General features: G+C 56.9%; 1 protein-coding gene across 12 annotated transcripts in view; it reads left to right on the forward strand.

Moving 5' to 3' along the window:
- RAP1GAP (RAP1 GTPase activating protein) overlaps positions 1–21,627 on the forward strand; it is a 73,408-nt gene that overhangs the window by 35,933 nt on the left and 15,848 nt on the right. For 11 of the 12 annotated variants that reach the window (XR_010118934.1, XM_055262445.2, XM_055262453.2 and 8 more), the window contains 9 exons: positions 7,195–7,288; positions 13,531–13,566; positions 14,509–14,556; positions 15,609–15,647; positions 16,090–16,275; positions 19,495–19,598; positions 19,878–19,956; positions 20,355–20,408; positions 21,475–21,558. Coding sequence is in view for 11 of the 12 variants with exons in the window: in XM_055262446.1 (XP_055118421.1) it covers positions 7,195–7,288; positions 13,531–13,566; positions 14,509–14,556; positions 15,609–15,647; positions 16,090–16,275; positions 19,495–19,598; positions 19,878–19,956; positions 20,355–20,408; positions 21,475–21,558 (724 nt within the window). In the remaining variant the exon portion in view is untranslated. The remainder of the gene's footprint in view (positions 1–7,194; positions 7,289–13,530; positions 13,567–14,508; positions 14,557–15,608; positions 15,648–16,089; positions 16,276–19,494; positions 19,599–19,877; positions 19,957–20,354; positions 20,409–21,474; positions 21,559–21,627) is intronic. The other variant, XM_055262454.2, reaches the window with a different exon arrangement.

Consider the following 21,627-nt stretch of genomic DNA (forward strand, 5'->3'; position numbering starts at 1 on the left):
GTGTCCGGTCTCCCAGCCTGTGTGCAGTGGGTGGCTGTCCTCAGGGTGGGCTCCTCCTGCTCTTGCTCCAGGCACTGTCACCCGTCCAGATCCCCATTCCCCTGCTCCCGGTCCCAGCCTTCTTGCCTCGATGGTCCTGTACCACCTGCCCTGGCCACCAGAGTTTCACCTGGTTAAGTTGAATTTCAAAGCACCAATGGTTCACTAGGCAGAAAAGCAGGAGAAGGCACCCCCAGCAGAGGGGGGATGCCTGTGAACAGGGTGGCTGGTTAGGAAAGCTGCCTGCAGCCTGGTGAGGTTAGGACAGAGCCAGGACAGGAGGCTGGGGCAGGATAGGAAAGGGGAGTATGAGGTTGAGGCTGGAGGGAGTCAGCAGGGGCTGGACCCACTAGGAGACCACCATCCAGGGCAGCTATCTCTGGGGAGCCAAAGGGCCAAGCCCACCACCCAGGACAGCCCCACCACACTTCTGGTGCCCTGAAAGGGTTGGGCTCTCCAGGAGAGTGGCCAATAATAATAATTACAAGCACTTTATAGCAACTCTATGAGGTGGGTACGTTATCTCTCATTTTGCAGATGAGAGAAAAAGACAGGACCCTCTCACCACCCCTCCAGCTGGTTAACAGTTGAGAATCACCCCAGGAAGGCATCTGGCCACCTGTGCTTGGTCTCCCCCTCTGCCCAACCATTCCTGGGTCTGACCTTGATGTTTTGTTGATCTGTTTCCATTGTAGAGACGGGGTCTTGCCCTGTCGCCAGGGCTGGAATGCAGTGGCACCATCATGGCTCCCTGTAGCCTGGAACTTCTGGCTCAAGTGATCCTCCCACCTCAGCCTCCTGAGTGCCTGAGACTATAGGTGTGAGCCACTGCAGTGGGCTGGTTTTTAAATTTTTTTGTAAAGATGAGGTCTCACGTTGCTGCCTAGGCTGGTCTCGAACCCCTGGCTTCGAGTGTTCCTCCCACCTCAGCCTACCAAAGTGCTGGGATTACAGGCATGAACCACTGAGCCTGGGCTGACCCTGCTGTTTTGCAGAGTGTGGAACTCCCTGGAGATCCGCCCGCCCTGGACTGGTGGAAGGCCTGTGTTCTTATCCCTGATCTGCTGCCCAAGGCCTTACTGGCTGACTTTGAGGTCGTGTTTTCACCTCTCCAAGCCTCAGTTTGCCCTTCTGGGAACTGGGGATCCTAGTGACTGCCTTATCTCCACTCCAGTTCCGGTGAGAGTCCCAGGAGTGAGCAGATAAAGAAGGCTTTTGAAAAGTACAAAGAGCTGCACTCACGATGGTGCGATTATTATTGTTACCTCGATGCAGAGATAAGGGAGGGGAAGGAGGTGCAGTGACAGTTGCCAAGAAACCCGGGAACTGTCAGCAGCGGCTTCCGGCCGGGCCCATCCCACTCAGGAGCTGGGCCCTTCCCCCACACCCTTGCTTCACCCTTTCCCTGGAAAAGATGGGTGCTCTCCCGAGAGGGAGAGATAGCCGCCACACAGACACAGGGGCTGAAGGTGACCCCGGAATGTGTCTGGCCCAGACTCCAGGTTGGCTCCAGCTTTCCATGTGACCTTGGGCGAGTCACCTCCTCTCTGGCTGCTCCCATTTCGTGTGTCAGAGGAGGCAGCGGGCAGGTGTCCAGGTCAGACAGGGCAGAGCTGGAGCTGGGCCTAGGGAAGGCGCTTGGCGGTGGCTGCAGGAGCCAGGGCCGTGATGGGAGGTCACTGGGGCAGGAGGCCAGGTGACGGGACTGAGGGCCTGGGCTGAGGGCAGTGGGATGCACGCTGTGGAAGGGACGCTGGGCTGGAGTCACACCTCAGCCCTGCCCTTTCCTGGTGTGCAACCTGGGGCTTGTCAATGGACCTCTCTGAGCCTCAGTTTTCTCATCTGGATAAAAGGTTTATATCTCATCTGGATTTTTTGTTTGTTTGATTTTTGTTTTTGTTTTTGTTTTTGAGACAGAGTTTTGCTCTTGTTGCCCAGGCTGGAGTGCAATGGCGCGATCTCAGCTCACTGCAACCTCTGCCTCCTGGGTTCAAGCGATTCTCCCGCCGCAGCCTCCCAAGTAGCTAGGATTACAGGCGCGTGGCACTACTCTCAGCTAATTTTTGTATTTTTAGTAGAGACGGGGTTTCGCCACGTAGGCCAGGCTGGTCTCGAACTCCTGACCTCAGGTGATCCACCCGCCTCAGCCTCCCAAAGTGCTGGGATTACAGGCGTGAGCCACTGTGCACAGCCTCATCTGGATTTTTAATAAGTTGCTGTGGCACTCGAATGAGACAATGCCAGTGTAAGCTCCAGGGTGCTGCGCAGATGTGACCACGGTCGTGGTGAGGGGAAGGAGGAGAGGGGAGTGTGCCCCATGTCCCGGCATGCTCTGGGCTCCTCGTAGCTGCTGCCGCCTAGGAGGAATGCAAAGCATTTTAAGCTGAGCCAGGCCAATGAGTTGGGAGGTTTTTGGAGAAGGGATAGAGACCGGGGGGACCTCAATGATGTAAACTGAATGGAGAAGACCAGAAGGAGACCAGGGTGGGATAGGAGAGAGAAGGGGAGGGACAGAGAGGTTCGGGCTCATGAAGTGGGAGGAAACGACCACATTGTGGGTGGTCTGCAGAGGCCAGAGGAAGAAGGGGATTGGACGGGTGCTGGGAAAGGTGGGGCAGCGATGGGCCAGCTGGTGAGGAAGGCTGAGCAGACAAGGGCAGAGGGCTGGTGAGGAGGGAAGAGGCTTTCATTTATTGCTTCAAAAGTATTTACTGGGGCCAGGTGCAGTGACTTACGCCTGTAATCCTAGTGCTTTGGGAGGCCAAGGTGGGAGGCTCACTTGAGGCCAGGAGTTCCAGACCAGCCTGGGCAACACAGCAAGACACCCGTCTCAACAACAACAACAAAAAAACGTTTTTTAATTAGCCGAGCACACACCTGTAGTCCTAGCTACTAGGAGGTCAAGGGGGAAGGATCACTTGAGCCCAGCAGTTCAAGGCTGCAGTGAGCCATGATCATGCCACTGCACTCCAGCTTGGGTGACAGAGCAAGACCCCATTTCTTAACAACAACAAAAGGCCAGGGGCAGTGGTTCATCCCTGCGATTGCAGCACTTTGGGAGGCTGAGGTGGGAGGATCGCTTGAGCCCAGAAGTTCCAGACCAGCCTGGGTAACACAGGGAGACCTCATCTCTACTCAAATTAGCTGGGCATGGTGGTGCCTGTAGTCCCAGCAACCTGGGAGGCTGAGGAGGGAGGATGGCTTGAGCCTAGGAGTTTAAGGCTGCAGTGAGCTTTGATCATGCCACTGCACACCAGCCTGGGCAGCAAGAGCAAGATCCTGTGTCAAAAAAAAAAAAGAAAAAAAAAAAGAAAAAAGTATTTATTGACCAACAGCTATTTACTAAGTGTCAGTGTGGTGTAGTGTTAAGGGCACCGCAGCCAGATGATGGGGGAAGTCAAATCTTCAGACTTTCATTTACTGTGCTTGACCTTGGACAAGTTACTTAACCTCTCTGTGTCTTAGTTCCCTCCTTTGAAAAATGCAAATTAAATGAGTTAATACAATAAAGTAGAGCAGAGCCTGCACATAGTAAGCTCTGTATCAGCTGTGTCTGCCGTTGCTGTTGTTACTATTACCTTTCCAACTTGACTTGAGGTGCTGGGTCGTGTTCCTGAGCTGGAAGTTGTAAGGCTCTGTGGGGGGGGATCCACAGGATTGGACATACATGTTATAAAGTTCAGATCCTGGGCTCTGAAGTCAACAAACCTGTGTCCAAATGCCTGCCCTGCCTCATTGCTTGTGTGACCTCAGGCAAGTTAACGCACCTTTCTGAGCTTCGTGTGGAAAGCAGGCAGTTTTTGAACATCTGCCTCATTGGGGAGCTGTGAGGATTAAATTAGATTATGCAAGACACCCGGTAGGACGTAGTTTTGTCATTCCTGTCCCTCTTCTACCCCTTCAGGTCTGGGGATGGATAGGCAGGCAGTGCCCAGAGCCTCCAGTTTCCTTCTCTGTCCCCATCCTGGAGCCCCTCCCTTCCCCTGCCCCTTACGGCCTCAGCAGTGGCTTTTTAGGTGGAGTTGCCTTCGGGGGACAGGACTCTGGCCAACCAGGAACTGGAGAGCCAAGGGCCCTGGGATGGGGTCCCAGGTGGAAGCCAGAGCACCCTGGCCTTCAGAGGCCACTCTGGTTCTGCACCCACATGAGCAATCCTGAGTGAAATGGATACCTACACATGGGGAGACTGAGTCAGAGAGGGTTCTGGAAGGGGGTTTGTCAGGGACTGCTGCATGGCTGTCATATGAGCCTAGGGGAAGACAGAAGGGCACCGCTGGACTAGCCTGATCACAAGCAACAGCCACCACTGGGCAGCCACAGCCGCACCCAGCACTCCAGCTTTACCCAGCTTCAACCCCAGCACTTCCTGACTCCCAGGCAGCCTCTGCCCTCCACCCCACTGCAGGATCCCTGCTTCTTCAAGGGCGTGTACTTTAAATTCCAGCTCCATCCTGCATTCGCTAGGGGAAGTGGCTTCACCTCCCTGAGCTTCAGTTTCTCCATCTGTGAAAATGCAGAGAAATTCTTCCTGCACAGTAGTTGGGGGAGAGTATATGCTTGACACAGTCCCAGTCACATAGTAGGTGTCACCAAAGAGTCCCCATGGGAGCCTCAGTGGAATTGCCTGGAAGCCACCCTCCCTCCCTTCCTTCCTTCCCTCCCTTTTATTTTATTTTTTCTGAGGCGGAGTCTCCCTCTGGAGCCCAGGCTGGAGTGCAGTGGTGTGATCTCAGCTCACTGTAACCTCTGCCTGCCAGGTTCAAGCAATTCTCCTGCCTCAGCCTCCCAAGTAGCTGGGGTTATAGGTGCCCACCACTGCACCCAGATAATTTTTGTGTTTTTTTATTTGAGATGGAGTCTTGCTCTGTCGCCAGACTGGAGTGCAGTGGCGCAATCTCAACTCACTGCAACCTCCGCCTCCTGGGTTCAAGCGATTCTCCTGCCTCAGCCTCCCGAGCAGCTGGGATTATAGGCGTGCGCCACCACGCCCGGCTAATTTTTGTATTTTTAGTAGAGACGGGGTTTCACCATGTTGGCCGGGATGTTCTCAGGATCTCTTGACCTCATGATCTGCCCACCTCAGCATCCCAAAGTGCTGGGATTACAGGCGTGAGCCATCACGCCCCGCCTGTATTTTTTTTTTTTTTTTTAATAGAGATGGGGTTTCACCATATTGGCCATGGTTGGCCAGGCTGGTCTCGAACTCCTGACCTCAGGTGATCCGCCCGCCTTGGCCTCCCGAAGTGCTGGGATTACAGGCATGAGCCATCGCACCCAGCCTGCCTGTAACTATTTCTATGGAACCCTCTTTAGTCCCCACCCTCCCACTCCAGACTCTCCCCATGTCATTGTACCCTGCAATATGCGGAAACCTGTGTGTAGGGACATTCCTTTGCTCACAACCCTTCAGTGACTCCCAACCTTCATTCATTCATTCAGTCATTCAACAAATAGTGAAACTTGGAGAGCCAGAGTTTACCATGAACAAATGATGTGAAAGTATTCATTGAGTGAATTCCCGTGAGCTGCCCAGGCTCTGCGATGAATGTTTCTGGAAACTGAGGCTGAGAGAGGCTGTGTCACTAACCCAAGCTCACCTAGCCAGTCAGTGTCTGAGACTATCTCCCCCACACTGATGCCACGGGCTTGAAATGCCACTGCCACCATATCTGTCCTTTTGGGTCAAGCACTGCCCAGTGCAGACCCCTCTTGTAAGATGCCATCCCTCCTGGGAGGTGGAGAGGCCTCTAGTGCATAAGTGGGGCTGTGGATGGTTCCTCTGGGCCATTTCTCCTGCTGGAGTAGCTGGGCTGAGTGGAATTAGAAGGGAGGCTCAGACCGGGTGCAGTGGCTCACACCTGTAATCTCAGCACTTTGGGAGGCCGAGGCGGGCAGATCACCTGAGGTCGGGAGTTCGAGACCAGCGTGACCAACATGGAGAAACCCCGTCTCTACTAAAAATACAAAATTAGCCAGGCATGGTGGCGCATGCCTGCAATCCTAGCTATTCAGGAGGCTGAGGCAGGAGAATCGCTCGAACTCGGGAGGCAGAGGTTGCAGTGAGCTGAGATCAAGCCATTTTCACGCCAGCCTGGGGAACAAGAGCGAAACTCCGTCACAAAAAAAAAAAAAAAGAAGAAGAAGGGAGGCTCAGAGCTTTCTCAGTCTTCTTCCTGGGCCAGACTTTTTCAGGTCCTTCCCCTCTTGGGGTGTGGCAGCCCCGGCTCTGCCTGACTCAAGCCTGCTGTAGGCCACCAGCGATCATCTGAGTCACCCTCGAGGGACTAGCCTCTCTTGATGGGACCTGAGCAGAGGTGCAGCCACATCAGGGTGGCCCGAGGCAGCAGCGGAAGCCAGGCCTGCTTGCCCAGCCCCAGGTCCCCTGGATCCCGGGAACCACTGGGCATTTCCTCTCCCTGCCCCAGAGGTGGCCTCAGCAGGCTTTTTAGGGTGACAGGAGCTGACTTCACCCTCGCCAGACCTGCTTTCTTTCCTCAGGGAAGGGTGTGGTGTGGGCAGAGAGTCCGGGCTTAGAGTCAGGCAGGTCTCACGCAGATGCTAGCTTTGCTGCCGGCCAGCCGTGTGACCTCTGTGCACAGCTGGGTCCTGTCCGTAAAGTGGGAATACCAGTGTAGTGAGAAGGCCATGCCCTGGAACGAGGCCTGGAACGAGGGCTCAGCACAGGGCCTGGCATGTAGTAGGCCCAATGAGTGTCAGTTATGGTCACTGTCATTCGTAATAGTGGTTGCCCTGGTAGCCTCTCAGTGCCAAGGCGGCTATTCCCAGAGGCTCAGGGAAGGGTCCATTGTAGAGGCAGGGGCACCCTGCTTAGTCCAGAAAGCTCGCCCTCCACAGCAACCCTCAGTGCCCCTGCCTCAGTCTACTCATCTTCAGAGTTGGTCACTGCTTGGCTGGAGGCCTAATGGAGAGCTTGGGGAGAGACCCTGGCCACGTCTCTGATCTCCAGGGAAAGAGAGCCTGTGTGGCAGGCCTGCTCATGAAGCCCCTCCCCTCCCTCCTCCTGGGGAACCCATGACCCTCTCCTCCATGAAATCTATCCTCCCTCACATCCCCCAGCTCTGAGAGTGACTCTCCCAGAGTTCCCAGATTTCCTGGCTTGGGGCTTTCCCTGACCTCAGACTCTTTCTCTTCCAGGAGGAGTGATGGGCAGAACCAGCACTTCCCTCAGGCACTAGACCTGTCACGAGTGAACTTAGTTCCCTCCTATACTCCTTCACTCTACCCTAAGGTAAGTGTCCCCCTCCATACCTATGGACCCTGGTCTGCCCCCTACCTCCGACACATGCCCAGGGCTGGGAAAGGCCCAAGAATGACTTTTGGGCAAAGGTAAAATGTTCAGGCAGATGCTGATGGGGTTTAGCTCCTAAGGGGTTGCCACTCCTGAGCCCTGGGTGAGGCTGGTGCAGTCACGAAGGTTGAACCTGGGTCTGTAGACTGTTGTGGGGAGGGTCTTAGGGCGAATCTAAGCAAAACATCTGGGAATAAACCAGCCTCCCCAGCTATCTTCATCATCTCCACAATCAACGTCACCATCAGTCTCCTCATCTGTAAACCAGGTGCAGTGAGAGGACCCACTTCACAGGGTCATTGTGAAGATTATTGCAAAGTACAGACAGGGCGGCCCAGGCACAGCATCCGGCACAGAGCAAGAGCCCTGTCAACGAGCCTCTATCATTATCGTTAAAATCAAATGTTTGCCCAGTACCTGCTTCATGCCAAGCCTCGTGCTGGGTGCCAAGGGACCAGAAACCAATCGGATACAGATCCTGCTGTCAAGGAGCCACAGTCCAGTAAAGCAATAGATAACTGAACAACGTATGCAGGACATCAAATAGCAGAAATAACCTCTAATATTTATTGAGACTTATTGTGTGCCAAGTGAGTACTTAATGCTTTATTTGCAGTATTTCATCTCGTCCTTGAACTATGTGATAGCTACTATAATCAGTCCCATTTTGCAGATGAGAAAATTGAGGCTCAGAGAGGTTCAGTCACTTGCCCAAAGTCACTCAGGTTGGATGTGGTGGGGCCACGACCAGATGCAAGCTGTCTGACCAGAGGGCCTGGTGTTAGGGCCTCTCTGATGCAGGGGTGATAAGCTCTCACTTTTGCAGTACTTTTTGCAGTTTCTAAAGCACACCCACAGACATCATGCCACCTGGTCCTTTTAGTAAACCTTGGGTAGTAGGCATTCTCTAGTTGAGGATGCAGGAGATCAGAGAAATGAAGTGGTCTTCCCAAGATCACACAGCCAGAAAACAGCAGAGGCAAAATCCACCAGGCTCCCTCCCGAGAGCTCTGGCCTGGAACAAAGGCCAGGCACCTTGCCTAGGCTGGGAGGGCAGATGGCCAAGGAATGGTGTCCATGTGTGGGACCACCACCTCCATGGGGGTCCCACGTGGGGCTGCTGGGAGCAGCAGCAGGAGATTCCTGAGACTGACTCCTGTTTTCTCTGTCTGGGCAACAGCCCAAGACTGGGGCATGTGGATCCGGGGCTTGGCAGGAAGGGAGAGACTCAATGGCAGCCCTCACTTGACAGCTGGGTTCATGAATGAAGCTCCCAGTCCCTCTTCCCCTGAGCATCTCAGGAGGAGCCCTGGGTTCTCACCAAGGGCTGTGTGCCCTCGGACCACAGCTTCCCCTCCCTGGGCCTCAGTCTTCCCATCAGGAGACGAGAGAGAGAGCAGCCCATAGCCCTGGGCCCTGCCTGCTAGACAGCCTGGGGTTGGCCTTCTCGGATTATTGAAAAGCTGCCTCCCCTCGGGCTTCCTGGCTTCCACCCAGTCTGGCTAGAAGCCTCCATTTGTGCCAACACAGCTCAGACAGCGGGCTCTGAACCTCCCCTTCCCGACAGCCCACCCCCACCTCAGAATCAAGAGTCTGTGGATCATCCTCCTTTGACAGGAGAGGAAACCAGGGGCTAGAGAGACTGAATGATTCATCTGGGGTCTCCAGCAAGCAAGTACTGGGCTGAGGGAACACAGGCCTGTGACATATTCTCCATTCCCCTCCCCCGGTGCCCCTAGCTCTGTGCACATTTATAATATTGATGGCATCCATCTGAAGGGCAGGTGACCTTCCTCTGCCAGTGGGCAAATCCCTACCCCTCTCTGGGCCTCTGTTTCCTCATCTGTAAAACAGGTGACAGTTTCTTCTCTACCTGCCTTGCCAGCTTGCAGTTGGGTGAAAGTACTTTGGAAAGTAGAAATTAGGAAGCTGAGCTCTTATCAGCATCATTACATTCCCAGGGCTGGACAGGGCACCCAGAAGGGACATTCTCCTCCCTTCGGGCCCCACATTCGTACAGGCATCGAGCTACCCAGGACCCTCCTTCCCTCTGCCCTACAGGGGTTTCTCCACTCGGGGATACAGAAACCTGCACACACGTACATACACAGCCTACCCACACCTACATATGGGGACATAGTCACAGACACAAAACACACAGCCACAGCCACGGGTCTGTAAATCTATTCAGAGACTTGCACATGTATACATGCATGAGATACACATGTACAAACACAAATTCCCATACCCAGGCATTCCCATACACACAGAAAGACAGTATGCCCACGTATATACAGCCACATCCGGTCGTGGAGTCTCACACGCATGCACACATGGCTGCACGCATATGTGCACACACCTTCCCCGCCACCTGGCACACAGCCATCTCCGGTGCTGTGAGCAGGTCTCGCCTCCCCTGGGGGCAGTGTGGGAATGGATGTTTCTCTGGCTGGATTTCGATGGGTGCCCGGAAGCGTTCAGGCCTGGAAGTGGCTGCATAAATCAATATTTGCTGTTGTTAATTATTAAAACCAAAGCTACACCGTGTCTGGAACACACATCTCCAGAGTTCCCACTGGCTCTCCAGGCCCAAACCTGATTCAAGGCCAGGTCTAGGGGGAAAGGGAGCGCACAGTGCTTTCCTTCCAAGAGCCCTTGGCTCTGGGGCTGGAGGGTGGTGGGCAGCCGCTGGCAGCTCTTTCAGGAAGCTGAACAGAGGTATGGCTCTGAGCTGGTGGGCAGCCCTGCCCCCACCACATCCAAAGCAGCTGTGTCTCCTTGGCCACAGTTCAGGAAGCATTTGCTGTGTTCCCAACATCTGTCTGGAGGAAGCGGTAGCAAGGCCCTGTCTCTGTCCCTGCTGTACAGTGGCTATACCAGGCCAGGGACACACTGCAGAGCCAGCTGGAAGGGCCTACAGAGTCCTTATATTTTAAAGATGGGGAAACTGAGGTCCAGAGAGGAGGCAGGGACTCACTCAAAGCCACTCAGCAAGTTGTAGCTAGAATCCACATGTCCCAAAATCTACCTGGGTCCTTTCTTCCATACCACGGGCCTGGCAGCCCCTCCCTAGGTGCTGTGGCCATCTCCCCCAGGATCTGGGGCAGCTAGAGCGGGGGAAAGGACGGAGCAGGCCAGCCACTGTGAGGCATGGGAAGCAGCATGGAGAACAGGAGGAGGAAAAGGGAGAGACCCCAAAGAGTAGCACCAGGCCTTTGGATTCCACTTTGACTTCTTCCTGACTGTGTGGTCTCGGGCAAGCTATTTCACCTCTTGGAACCGGCTTCTCATCTGTATAATGGAGATGACATTTGTACCTCCTGGGCTGTGACGAGATTACGACACATGCGAAGGGCCCAGCATTAAGTAGGTGCTCAAGAAAAGCCCTCTGCAAGGTAACCCAACCCCGTCCTTGATGCCCTGAGGCGGGGTACCCAGAGCCTGGGAAGATGGAGAAAGTGAGGTGGGGGCGCGCTGGGGAGAACCGAGTGGGGGGCCCCCCGGGAGCCCGACGCACCCAAAGCTTCTGGCGCTCGGGCCGGAGCGCGCAGGCGCAGTGTCCCGGGGCCGCGGGCCGGGCCGCCCTGGGGGCGTGGCCTCAGCGCCCCCGCCCCGCCCCGCGCCGTGCGGCCCGTACCTGGCGCCCCGCCCCCTCCGGGCCCCGCCGTGGGGCGAGCCCATCGCAGGCAGCGCCGCCGCCGGGAGCCCGGAGCGCGGAGCTCAGCGCTGCGGGGCCCGGACCCGGGCGCGCGCGGGCCAGAAGCCGGCTGGGCCAGCTGAAGTGCCGCCCGGGCGGGGGCCGGGCCGGGCCGCGCTCGGGATGGCACAGCCGCGGCCCCTAGCGCCACCCGGCCGTCCGCGGAGGGGCTCGCTGCCCGCGGGGGCCAGCTGGCAGGTGAGGACCCGGGCGGGGCGGCATGGCGGAGGGACCCCGGGGCTGGGTCACCCCGACTGCTGGGGAGCCCGGCCGGCTCTGCCCCAGCCAGGGCGGGCGCGCAAGGCTCCGTCATGGTGGGCGTGTGAGCTTCTGGGCTGACACTGGCCACGGGGCGCACCCCTACCCTGGGGTCCCGGACCCTGGGGCTCTTGCTGTGGCCTCCCGGGTGGCACTGTGGCTCTGGGCTGCAGCCGCAGGGTGTGTGTGGGCGCGTGCTACCGTCGGGACCACTTTACCCTGCCCCTGCCCCGTTTGGGGGGCTCTGAATGCTCCAGGGCCACTTTGTGGTGGTGCTTTCATGTGGGGCACCCCCCATCTGGGCCCCATCTCTCGGAGCCCTCGCATGTGTCAGGGCGTCTGCTGCTCCCTGTGAGGCTGTAGCTGTGGGTGTTGTTTGTTGCTGTGTGTACACTCGGTGACAGGACCATGTGTCAGTGTTTATGTGACTGATTCCCAGTGCAGCAAGGCGTATTAGAGTGTTCCTGGCTACGTTTGGTCACCCTGAGTGGGGTGTCTTAATGGGGGACATTAATGCACCCATCATCACTGTGACTCTTTGGGGCCGTGCCCAGCTGAGGTTGTGTGGCTGACCTGGGCACAGAAGCCAAAGTTGCTGTCATAGTGTGTCGTGTTGACAGGCATGTTTGTCTGCCTGGATTTAGGTGTGTGTCTGTGGTTTCTGCTGTAACTGCCTGTGGAATTGTCTCTTTCAAATGCAGAGGTGTTGGGTGTGACCATAGGTGACCATGGTCAAGGTGTCCTATGGACTCCTGTGGTGGGTTTTACAAGGTGGGTCTTGCCTCTATGGGCAGGCCTCACAGTGTGCACATTTCTACGGGCTTGTATCTTGTGACCTTTCCCAGGGCTCTGTGTGTGTGTGCAGGTGAGGGCTGTGTGAGGTTCAGACCCTGGCCCTCATCCTTGGGGATTATCTACCCCGACAGTTGCTGGATACCTTTTGAGTCTCATTTACTGTTGTTATGTGACCCTGCCGGGGCAGGCAGGGCTTGTAGCCATGTGTGGGGTTGCATCTGGGTCTCCCTGGACACACCTGCCCGCCTCTGTGGCTGCGTGTTGTCATGCATCTTGTTCTCACACATGAGAGTGGTTTGTGGTGTTACCGTAGCTTTGTGTGCAGTTACTGGTGTGCAGACCTGCACAGGTGTGGGTTTGCATTTGTGTGTGTATCTCTCCTGGTACTTGGACTTGCATGTGTGTGAGTGGGTGTGCTCCTGTGTAACTCAGAACGCCAACGTGTATATTTATGTGTTAGTATATAGCTCTAAGAATCACTGTGCACAGTCCCCATCATATGTGTTTGTGTGTGTTGTTTTCTTGGTACATGAAACATATACATGGTGCAGTGGGACTTTAAATATTGGTGTGCAGGCTTCTGTGTGTGCGAGCAGGAGGGGAGGGAGAAAGACGGAGAGAGAGAGAGAGTGTGAGTGCTTCCTGGTGTACAACTCCATAGCACATATGTCAGCAGGAGCCACCTGAGCTGAGCCTTGGAGGGGTAGGGGGAGGGTCACCATCCTGGAGGCTCTGGGGGCTTCCAGGCCCAGCCCCCAGCTGGGCCAGCCAGCAGGGATGCCGCCTTCCAGGAAGGCTCACAGGGAGTTGGCGCTGGAGAGGCCAGGGCTGCCAAGCGCAGCTGGCAGACACGGGATTAACTCTGCGTGTGCCCTGGCTCACCTCAGAAGAGGGTAGCTCGAGCGTGTGAGGGTTCAGGTGGCTCATGCACAGGTGCTGGGCTGGTGGGCATCCCAGTGTCCTCTCCCCTGAAGCACCCCCAGCTCACTCTGCTTGGAGAGGGGTGGGCTGTCTGAGCAGTGGGCTGTGGCCCAAGCCTCGTTGACTGAGCCTTGCCCCCTTCCGGGAGAGGTAGGGAGAAGCACAGACCCCTCCTGGGGATCCAGGATGGGCTCATCTCTGCAGCCGGGACTTGGGGCGATCTGTCCCTCCCCAAGGGTAGCAGCCCGTCAGGGAGCAGGACTGAGTGGGTGGGGGGCTCTGGTCCTGGGCCCTGGGCTCTGGGCTCACCTCACTTGGCAGTTGGCCAGACCCTGTGGGTCTCCCACACAGAGCCCCCTCCCACGATGCTCCCGCCACTCCCACTTGCTGCTCAGACAGGTGCCTCGGTCACTGATTGGAGCTGGTGGGACCCGGAGGGCCGGGGCGGGTGGAGACTCCTCTGGGGCTTGGTGGTATCAGCTGACCTTGCTCTCCCCTGTCTCTGTTGCAGAACACAGATCTATTTGAGATGATTGAGAAGATGCAGGTGAGGATGGCTCTGTGGCCTGTTCTGGGGAGCCACAGAGCTGGCTGGGCTGGGGGCTGGGGGGCCCTTGTTGCATCTCCAGCCCTTCACCTCTCTGAGGACTGGCCACGCCAGTAAAAGATAGTGGCTACTGGTTGTCCAGGGTCCTCTGTCTGGAGGTCAGGGTAGAGGATGCCCAACCCCCTCTCTGACGCCAGAGTCCATCTAGGCTCCCAGCTCCCATCCCTGTGTGAAACTGCAACAGGGCTGGGGTCAGTACATCAGCCCACCCCACAGACACACACCGCCCCTCACCCAGTGAGAGACACCACAGGCTTTGTGGTGGGGGGCCCAGGTGGAATGGAACTGGAGGAGGGGACAGATGCTGGGGGCCTGTCAGCCAGAGACTGTGCTGCGGGAGTGGGAGGTATTACCCCTCCACCCTCCACCCCACAGCCCCGTCTGCTTTTCACATAGGTATGCATTGGGAGGTGGGCAGGAGGTGCTGGTGTGGGAGTGCCTTGAATACCCTCTAAACTTCGATGCCTCCTGTTTCTCTTTCTGTCTCTCTCCAATGTCTCCTATTTCTCTGTTTTTCTGTCTCGTCTCTGCCTCTCCCTCCCCCTCCCCCTCTCCCTCTACACATATCTGTGTAGATAACAGCCCCCCCACCAGCGCGCACACCGGCATGTGCACCTCCCCTGCCCCCACTCCCAGTGGCACATGCATTCCCGCAGAGTCCCCAGCCCTCCCTGAGGCTGCCAGCCTCCAGCTCCGGTCACTACTGGGACAGCCAGCCCTTCAGAGAGGCCCAAGGCCCCCAGCCAGCTAGCACCCTGTCCTGGGAGTACTCCCACCTTTGCGGGCCGCCTCCTAGGGCTTTCCCCTTGCATGCCTTGGGGAGGGGAGGCAGCGCCTGGCAGCCGGCCTGGGAGGGTGTAACAGTGCTGCCTTCTCTTACAGGGAAGCAGGATGGATGAACAACGCTGCTCCTTCCCACCGCCCCTCAAAGTAGGTGGGCCTGGCAGTCTGCCTCCCTCTCTAGGGGGTGGAGGGGGTCCGGGAAGTGCTGCCCATCAAGCAGGAAATCCATCCCCTTTCAGCAAGTAGTCTTACAGTGTGCCAGGCGTAGGGGGGCCACAGCTGCGAGCAGGGTAGACCCAGCCCCTGCCCTCTAGGAGTTCTGTGATGGGGAGAACCCCTCTCTTGCTGGAGGGCCGGGGCCTCTATTCTAGCTCCTCCTCTCCGTCTTCACCACTGCAGACTCCCCCTGCCTCTCCAGGCGTCCCCACCCCAAACTCGAAGCCCTCATCTCTCAAAGACAGCTGCTGCCAAATGTTTTCCCTGAAACCAGTGATGACCAGCAGTTGCAGGAAGACTCCAACCCAGGCCCTAGGAGACTTATGAGCTCCTGCTCCATGAAGCTGCTGTCTAGATGGGGAGGGAGTGATAGGGAGGCAGGCCTGGGTGCCCCCCCAGCCACTGGTGAGGAGACTGACCGGAGGCAGGGGACCCAGCAAGATGAGAGGGAGGCTCTTGTTTTTGACCCACTTTTCTTAGCCTATGGTTCTTGGTGAGTTGGGATCCCAGAGACCCTAGAAGACCAGGCCTGGTGGAGTGGGCCCAGGGCTGCAGGGTGAGGGTTAGAGGAGGGTGCATGGGCAGTAAGCCTGATGCTGTCTTCGGAGCAGAGGCCCTCACACCAGCAGCGTCAGTGCCACCTGGGAGCCTGTGAGAAATGTACATTCTCAGACCCCGCCCAGACCGCTGCATCCAAAGCTCTAGGGTGGGGTGCAGCAACCCGTGTTAACAAGCCCTCCAGGCAGTCCAGCGGTTTCTTCTGGGGAGGCAGTGAGCCCTCCTTTCTCCAGGCAAGGAGAGTCCCAGAAGATGCCAGCACTCAGCACGCTAAGCCTGCCTCAGCCCCTGCCCATCTGTAAGAGGCGATGAGGCCAGGGCCCCATCTACACTCTCAGCCCTGAGGCTGGCCAAGCAGAGGCGAGCTCTGGGGGGACTGGAGGACGGACAGATGGAGAGACCCTTGCCCTGTTCGTGTTTTGCAGACAGAGGAGGACTACATTCCCTACCCGAGCGTGCACGAGGTACTCAGCTAGACCCCCGCGCCCACCCTTACCCAAGCCCAGGAGGCCCTTACGCAGGGCTTCTGGATACCAGGTCCTCCTCTTTAGGAGCCTGACCTGCAGGCCTTGCTGCGGGCTGGAGACTTAACTTCCAGGCCCAAGGCCTCAGAGCCCATTTGAACCCTCAGGCCTTCTGAGCCAAATGTTCCAGCCTCCTGGGCCAAGGTCATGCTCCAGCTCTTCCTGCCCCCACACCCCCTCTTAGAGGCTTGGGTCTCGGCACTGTCTAGGTCTGGCTGAGGGAAAGGGCTGGAGCAGAACCCTGGGGCCCACACAGGCTCTGGCCTGTCCCCTCATACCCCTTAGCCATGACAGAAGTGGCTCCAGGTCTAAGTTGGGAGGGTGTCCTGGGGCCCCCAGTGGGGTACGGTGTGGGGTGGCTGTCAGCTGAGTCCCTCTTCAGGTCTTGGGGCGAGAAGGACCCTTCCCCCTCATCCTGCTGCCGCAGTTTGGGGGCTACTGGATTGAGGGCACCAACCACGAAATCACCAGCATCCCCGAGACAGAGCCACTGCAGTCTCCCACGACCAAGGTGAAGCTCGAGTGCAACCCCACAGCCCGCATCTACCGGAAGCACTTTCTCGGCAAGGTGGGTGGCCGCCTGGTGCAGCGGGACTGGCTGGGGTGGGTCACAGTTCAGCCCCATTCGAGGCTGGGCCTGGGAGGGAGCAGAACCCATGGGCCAGGGCTGGGTGACAGTCCTAGAGCCCTGAGTGAACGTGCTCCCACCACACACACTCCCAGTCCCCAAGGAACATGCATGGCGGAATCACTTGTTCATTCAACAAACATTGATTGCAAAGGCAGCATTATGGCATGGTGGTTCACGGCAGAGACTCTACCAGGGCTTGAATCCTGGCTCTGCCACCCACTACACAGGACATCGGGCAAATCGCTTAACTTCTCTGTGCCTCATTTCCTAATCTGTGAAAATGGTGGTTGGTGGTAATGATACCCACCTCCTGAGGTTGCTGTGAGGCTTCACTGAGCTGATATCTGTAAGGTCTTTACAGTGGCGTCTGGGACAAAGTAAGTGCTCAGTCAGGGGTGGCAAATAATGAGCACTAGCTGTGTGCCTGGCCCTGTTCTAGGCACCAGGTATACAGCAGCCAACACAATAGACTCAGGCGCTCCCTTCGGGCAGCTTGGAGTTAGGAGAACAGTAATGTCATGGATTAATGCAGCCCCTGCCCCGCCACCAGCACAGAGGAGGGACCCTGCCCAGCAGCAACTCGTGAGAGTGTTGTGGGAGCCAAAGGGAGGTCCCATGCCGGGAACCTGTGTGGCAGGTTGCGGGCCGGGTGCTGTCTCTTCGTCAGCATAGAGCCAAAATGGGGAAGTGGGTCGTGGGCTCTGGAGCCTCGTGGCATGTGTGGGAATCTTGGCTCTTCCATTAACTGTTAGTGTGACCTTGGGCAAGTTATTTAACTTTCCTCATCTGTGAAAACGGGGATAATAAAAGTACATGCAAAGCTTCTAGAACCACGCCAGGCACATGGTAAATACTCAGTTAATGTTAGCTGTTTTCATGTCTTCATAATTACTTGGTGATATCAGGATTATTCTGTTTTTGCAGAAGAGGAAACCAAAGCTCAGATGGGTAAATGATTTAGTCAAGGTCACACAATGACTGAGCCTGGGAATTGAACCAGCTTTGGCTGACCTTCCATTAAGGTGCACAGGAGAGATCATGCTCCTACTCACTCTGTGTGTGTGTGTGTGTGTGTGTGTGTGTGTGTGTGTGTGTGTGTGTGTGTGTGTTGGGAAGAGGGGGTGACTCCTTGGGGGTTGGAAAGATGTGTGACCTCCGTCTGGGCCAGGGCATTGGCCTGACTCTGGGAGACACTGGTGCTAACCAATGGAGTTAGGGGAGGATCCACTGTGACTGGGACTAAACCAGCAAGCCCAGGTTCAGGAGCCTTTGCCTGGGAACAAACCCAGAACCCAGCATGGAATTCCACTTCCCAGCTGAGCCCTAGAGGTGGAGCGAGACCTGCATCCGGCACCTGCTGTCCAGAGGTTCCCAGCTGGGTCTGGCAGGTGGTAGGATCTGGGGGTACTGTATATGCCAAACACATGGTTGGCACTCAGAAAAGTTTGTTGAAAGAATGACAAGTGACAGATGAAGGTAGGAACAGATGAAAGTAGTGGACCTTGAGTGTAGTAGGCTCTGAAGAAGTGCAGGCTGGAGGGTCAGAAGAGGCGGCCGGGCACTGTGGCTTATACCTGTAATCCCAGCACTTTGGGAGGCCGAGGTGGGCAGATCACTTGAGGTCAGGAGTTCAAGACCAGCCTGGGCAACATGGCAAAACCCCATCTCTACCAAAAATACAAAAATTAGCCAGGTGTGGTGCTGGGCGCCTGTAATCCCAGCTACTCGGGAGGCTGAGGCAGGAGAATTGCTTGAACCTGGGAAGTGGAGATTGCAGTGAGCTGAGATGGTGCCACTGTACTCCAGCCTGGGCAACAGAGCAAGACTCCATCTCAAAAAAAAGAGAAAAGGCCTCATGTCCAGGATCAGATTAGCAGTACTGAGGGGAGAAGCCCCAGGGCTGGTAGAATGGCAGGGCCCCTTCCTGACTCCCAGTGGGGTAACGGGGGAAGCAGCCAGGTGCCCAGGCACTGGGCCCTATCCTGGCAGAGGGGGGAGGTTAGGATGACTTTGGGCGTTGACTTCTTGGGACCCTGAGCCCACTCTCCCACTGTGTCCTGGGGGCTCCTCTGGGCTTGGGGGTGTCCAGGTAAACTCCCCACTCTCTGGACTTCCCTGCCAAGTGCCTCCTTATCAAGTGCCTGCCACTCCCTCTCTGCTGGATGATGTCAAGCATTTGGGGGTTTCTGCCACTCTGTGCCCAGGCAGAGCTGGGGGACTCTGCCCCAGGTCCATTGAAAATGCCCCTGAGCTGTGGATTCGTGGGGCACATCCACTGGGCCCCTGCCTCTATCTGCTCCTGGCCTCTGAGCACAGGTGTTCATGTTTGAATAGGATGTACTTCTAGGATGATTCCTGGGGCGGGTGTGGCCGGGCAGCCGGCTCCACTGCCAGAGCTTGGGCTGGGGCTGGGGCTGAGGTTGGCAGGGGGAGCCCGGGGCCAGGCTGGGTGGTGTCTCCCTGAACTTCCAGCCTTCGGCTTTGGGACTTCCCCACTCGGAGGTGCCAGCCCTGGGCTCCTTCTGGGGGTGCCATCCCTGCCACAGCCACCCCTGATACTCCCCAGGGTGTCTTCCCAGCCCTGTGCCCCCTCCTCCAGGTGAGACAGGAGGGTGGAAACCTGCCTGGCCAGCCGCCCTGTGTGTTATGAGATGTTTCACTTCCTGTTTCTCACGGACCCTGGCTTCAGGGGCCACAGAGTCACAGGTTGGGCAATCAGCTTTTGCTCATTGAGCACCTGCTGGGTGCCCAGCCCTGAGAAGGACCAGGGCTGAAGACAGGCATGCAGGTCCGAATATGGTCCCGACTCGACGAGCACCCAGAGATCCGGTGTTACTACCCACCTTCACTGAACCCGAGCCAGGCACTTCATCCCTTTCAGTCCTGGCTGCCACCAAAGTACAGGGTTCCCTCCTATTTGGCAGACTAGGAAAGCAAGGCACAGAGAGGCCAAGTGACCTCCTCAGGCTGCCCAGCTGGTCAGTGGCAGAGTGGGGCTTTGAGTTCAGGTCTGTCTGACGTGGGGTCTGCTATGAGCCGTGACACCTGCTATGGGCGAAGGACCTGCATCTGGGAGTGGGTTGGCTTTCTGGCCTCGTTTCCAAAAGCCCCATGCTCAGCCTCACCCCCTCCCCTGGCCCCCACCTCCCACTGCAGGAGCATTTCAATTACTACTCACTGGACACTGCCCTCGGCCACCTTGTCTTCTCACTCAAGTACGATGTCATCGGGGACCAAGAGCACCTGCGGCTGCTGCTCAGGTGAGGGTGGTGGGGGAGTCCCGAGATGGCAGGAAGGGCTGAGGTCTTACAATCTCAGAGCCCATCTCATTTGACCTACTCTCTTCATCAAGGCCCAGAGAGGGGCAGAGATTTGCCTGAGGTTGCACAGCAAGTTAGTACCCGAGTCAGCCTAACACCCATCATCACCTCTGGTCCTCGCTGTGGTCCACCCACTTCTGGCCTTACTTTGTGGGGAGTGGGGTTCCCATTTTCCTGTCCAGCTGCCCAGGCCTTCATCGTGTGACTTTCTTTTCCCAGGACCAAGTGCCGGACATACCATGATGTCATCCCCATCTCCTGCCTCACCGAGTTCCCTAATGTCGTCCAGATGGCAAAGGTGAGGCCTCCGCTCTCCTGAGCTTCCCTGGTTGGCCCCGCAGATGGGCACCTGTGGGGCTTCAGCTTTGCCTTGGCGCGCCCCTTTCAGCTGTAGGCCCTAGCCTGGGCTGCCGCCCTATCCTGAGGCCGTCTCTCACGTGTTCCTGCCGTGTCTTGGGCTGCCACGTGTTCTCCTGGGCCCCCGTCCCCTGCCTGTGTGCTTTTGGTTTTCTCTATAGCACCTTCAGATCTCAGGGGACCTCCGTTCCCTGAGCAACAGTGAACCCAGAGTCCTGCTTTAGCCTTGGCCATTCCCAGCATGGCTCCTCCCCTGACCTTGACCAGGGAGGCCCAGGCAGCCCCGTCCTCTCCTCCCTGGCCCCACGCCCCACGCCCCTCCCTTATCTCCTCCTGCAGCTGGTGTGTGAAGACGTCAACGTGGATCGGTTCTATCCTGTGCTCTACCCCAAGGTATGGTTGGATCTGGGCACAGCTCACTGAGGGTGGGTGAGTAACAGAAGACTGAGCATTTATTAAGCACCTTCTGTGTGCCAGGTATTTTCCCCAGGTTCTCTCATTTAATCCTCACAATAACCTTGTGAAATCCACAATTTGCAGAAGAGGAGCCACTGAAAGGGCCTGTGCCTTCCCCCAGGGTGCACAGCAGATAGGAGGGCCTGCGTTTAAGCCTTAGTTTGTCTGCCTTCGAGGCTGGCCTCACTCACATCTGGAACCTCTGTGATGTTTGGGGACCCTCCTGAGAGCAAGCTGTGCCACAGTCCTCCTCTGGAACGGGTGTCTTTTCTACTGGCCTTGCCTTTTTATCCCAGAGGAGACCTGTAGAGAGAGAATAGCCCCGGCACTTCCTGCTCGGATGCTGGGAGCTGGGCTCTAGGCACTGTGACAGTGTGGGGCTAGGGGCACGGGCTTCTGCCTTGGATGAGCCAGGGGCACCTCCTGGAAGAGGACAGACAGGTAAACCCTTGTGTCCCTGACTGAATTCTGGAGCAGTGTGAGGTGATGTGGTCCAGAAAAGGTATCCTGAAGGGGCTTCAGAAACCAGGGCCCACCTCCTGCTTATGGGAGAGGAAACTGGGGCCTAAGGTGAGGAGAACTCGCTCAATGCCCACAGCAAATTGGTGGGACGTGGCCTGTTCTGGGAGGATGGTGTGGGTTTACAGAGGAGGCGAGGAGTGAGTTGGGAGTTAGAGTGGAGTAGGGGTGGGCTTGGCGTGGCAGGACGGGGGATCACGGCAAAACTCAGGAGCAATGAGCTTAAGCTTTGGAATCCAACAGACCTGGGGTCAAATCCCAAGCCTGCAGGTGCTTGCAAGCTGTTGACCTTAGGTGAGTCACTTAAGGTCTCTGAACCTGAAGTTCAGAGGGGACAGCTGGACTGTCTCCCTCCCAGGCTTGTTCTGAGAATTACATGACGTGATGCATGTAGAGCGCCTGGCTCAGTGCTTGGCACAGGGGAAGAGCACGTCGAATGGCAGGTCACACACGCAGCCTCTTCACCCGGCGTCCTCTCCTGCAGGCTTCCCGGCTCATCGTCACCTTTGACGAGCATGTCATCAGCAATAACTTCAAGTTTGGCGTCATTTATCAGAAGCTCGGGCAGGTGCGCTCACCTCCTCCTCCCTGCCGCCCCTCCCCACCCGGCCCTGTATCTGGAGCCTCACACCTTTTC

Source organism: Symphalangus syndactylus, chromosome 22, assembly GCF_028878055.3.
Source record: "Symphalangus syndactylus isolate Jambi chromosome 22, NHGRI_mSymSyn1-v2.1_pri, whole genome shotgun sequence".
NCBI lineage: Eukaryota > Metazoa > Chordata > Mammalia > Primates > Hylobatidae > Symphalangus > Symphalangus syndactylus.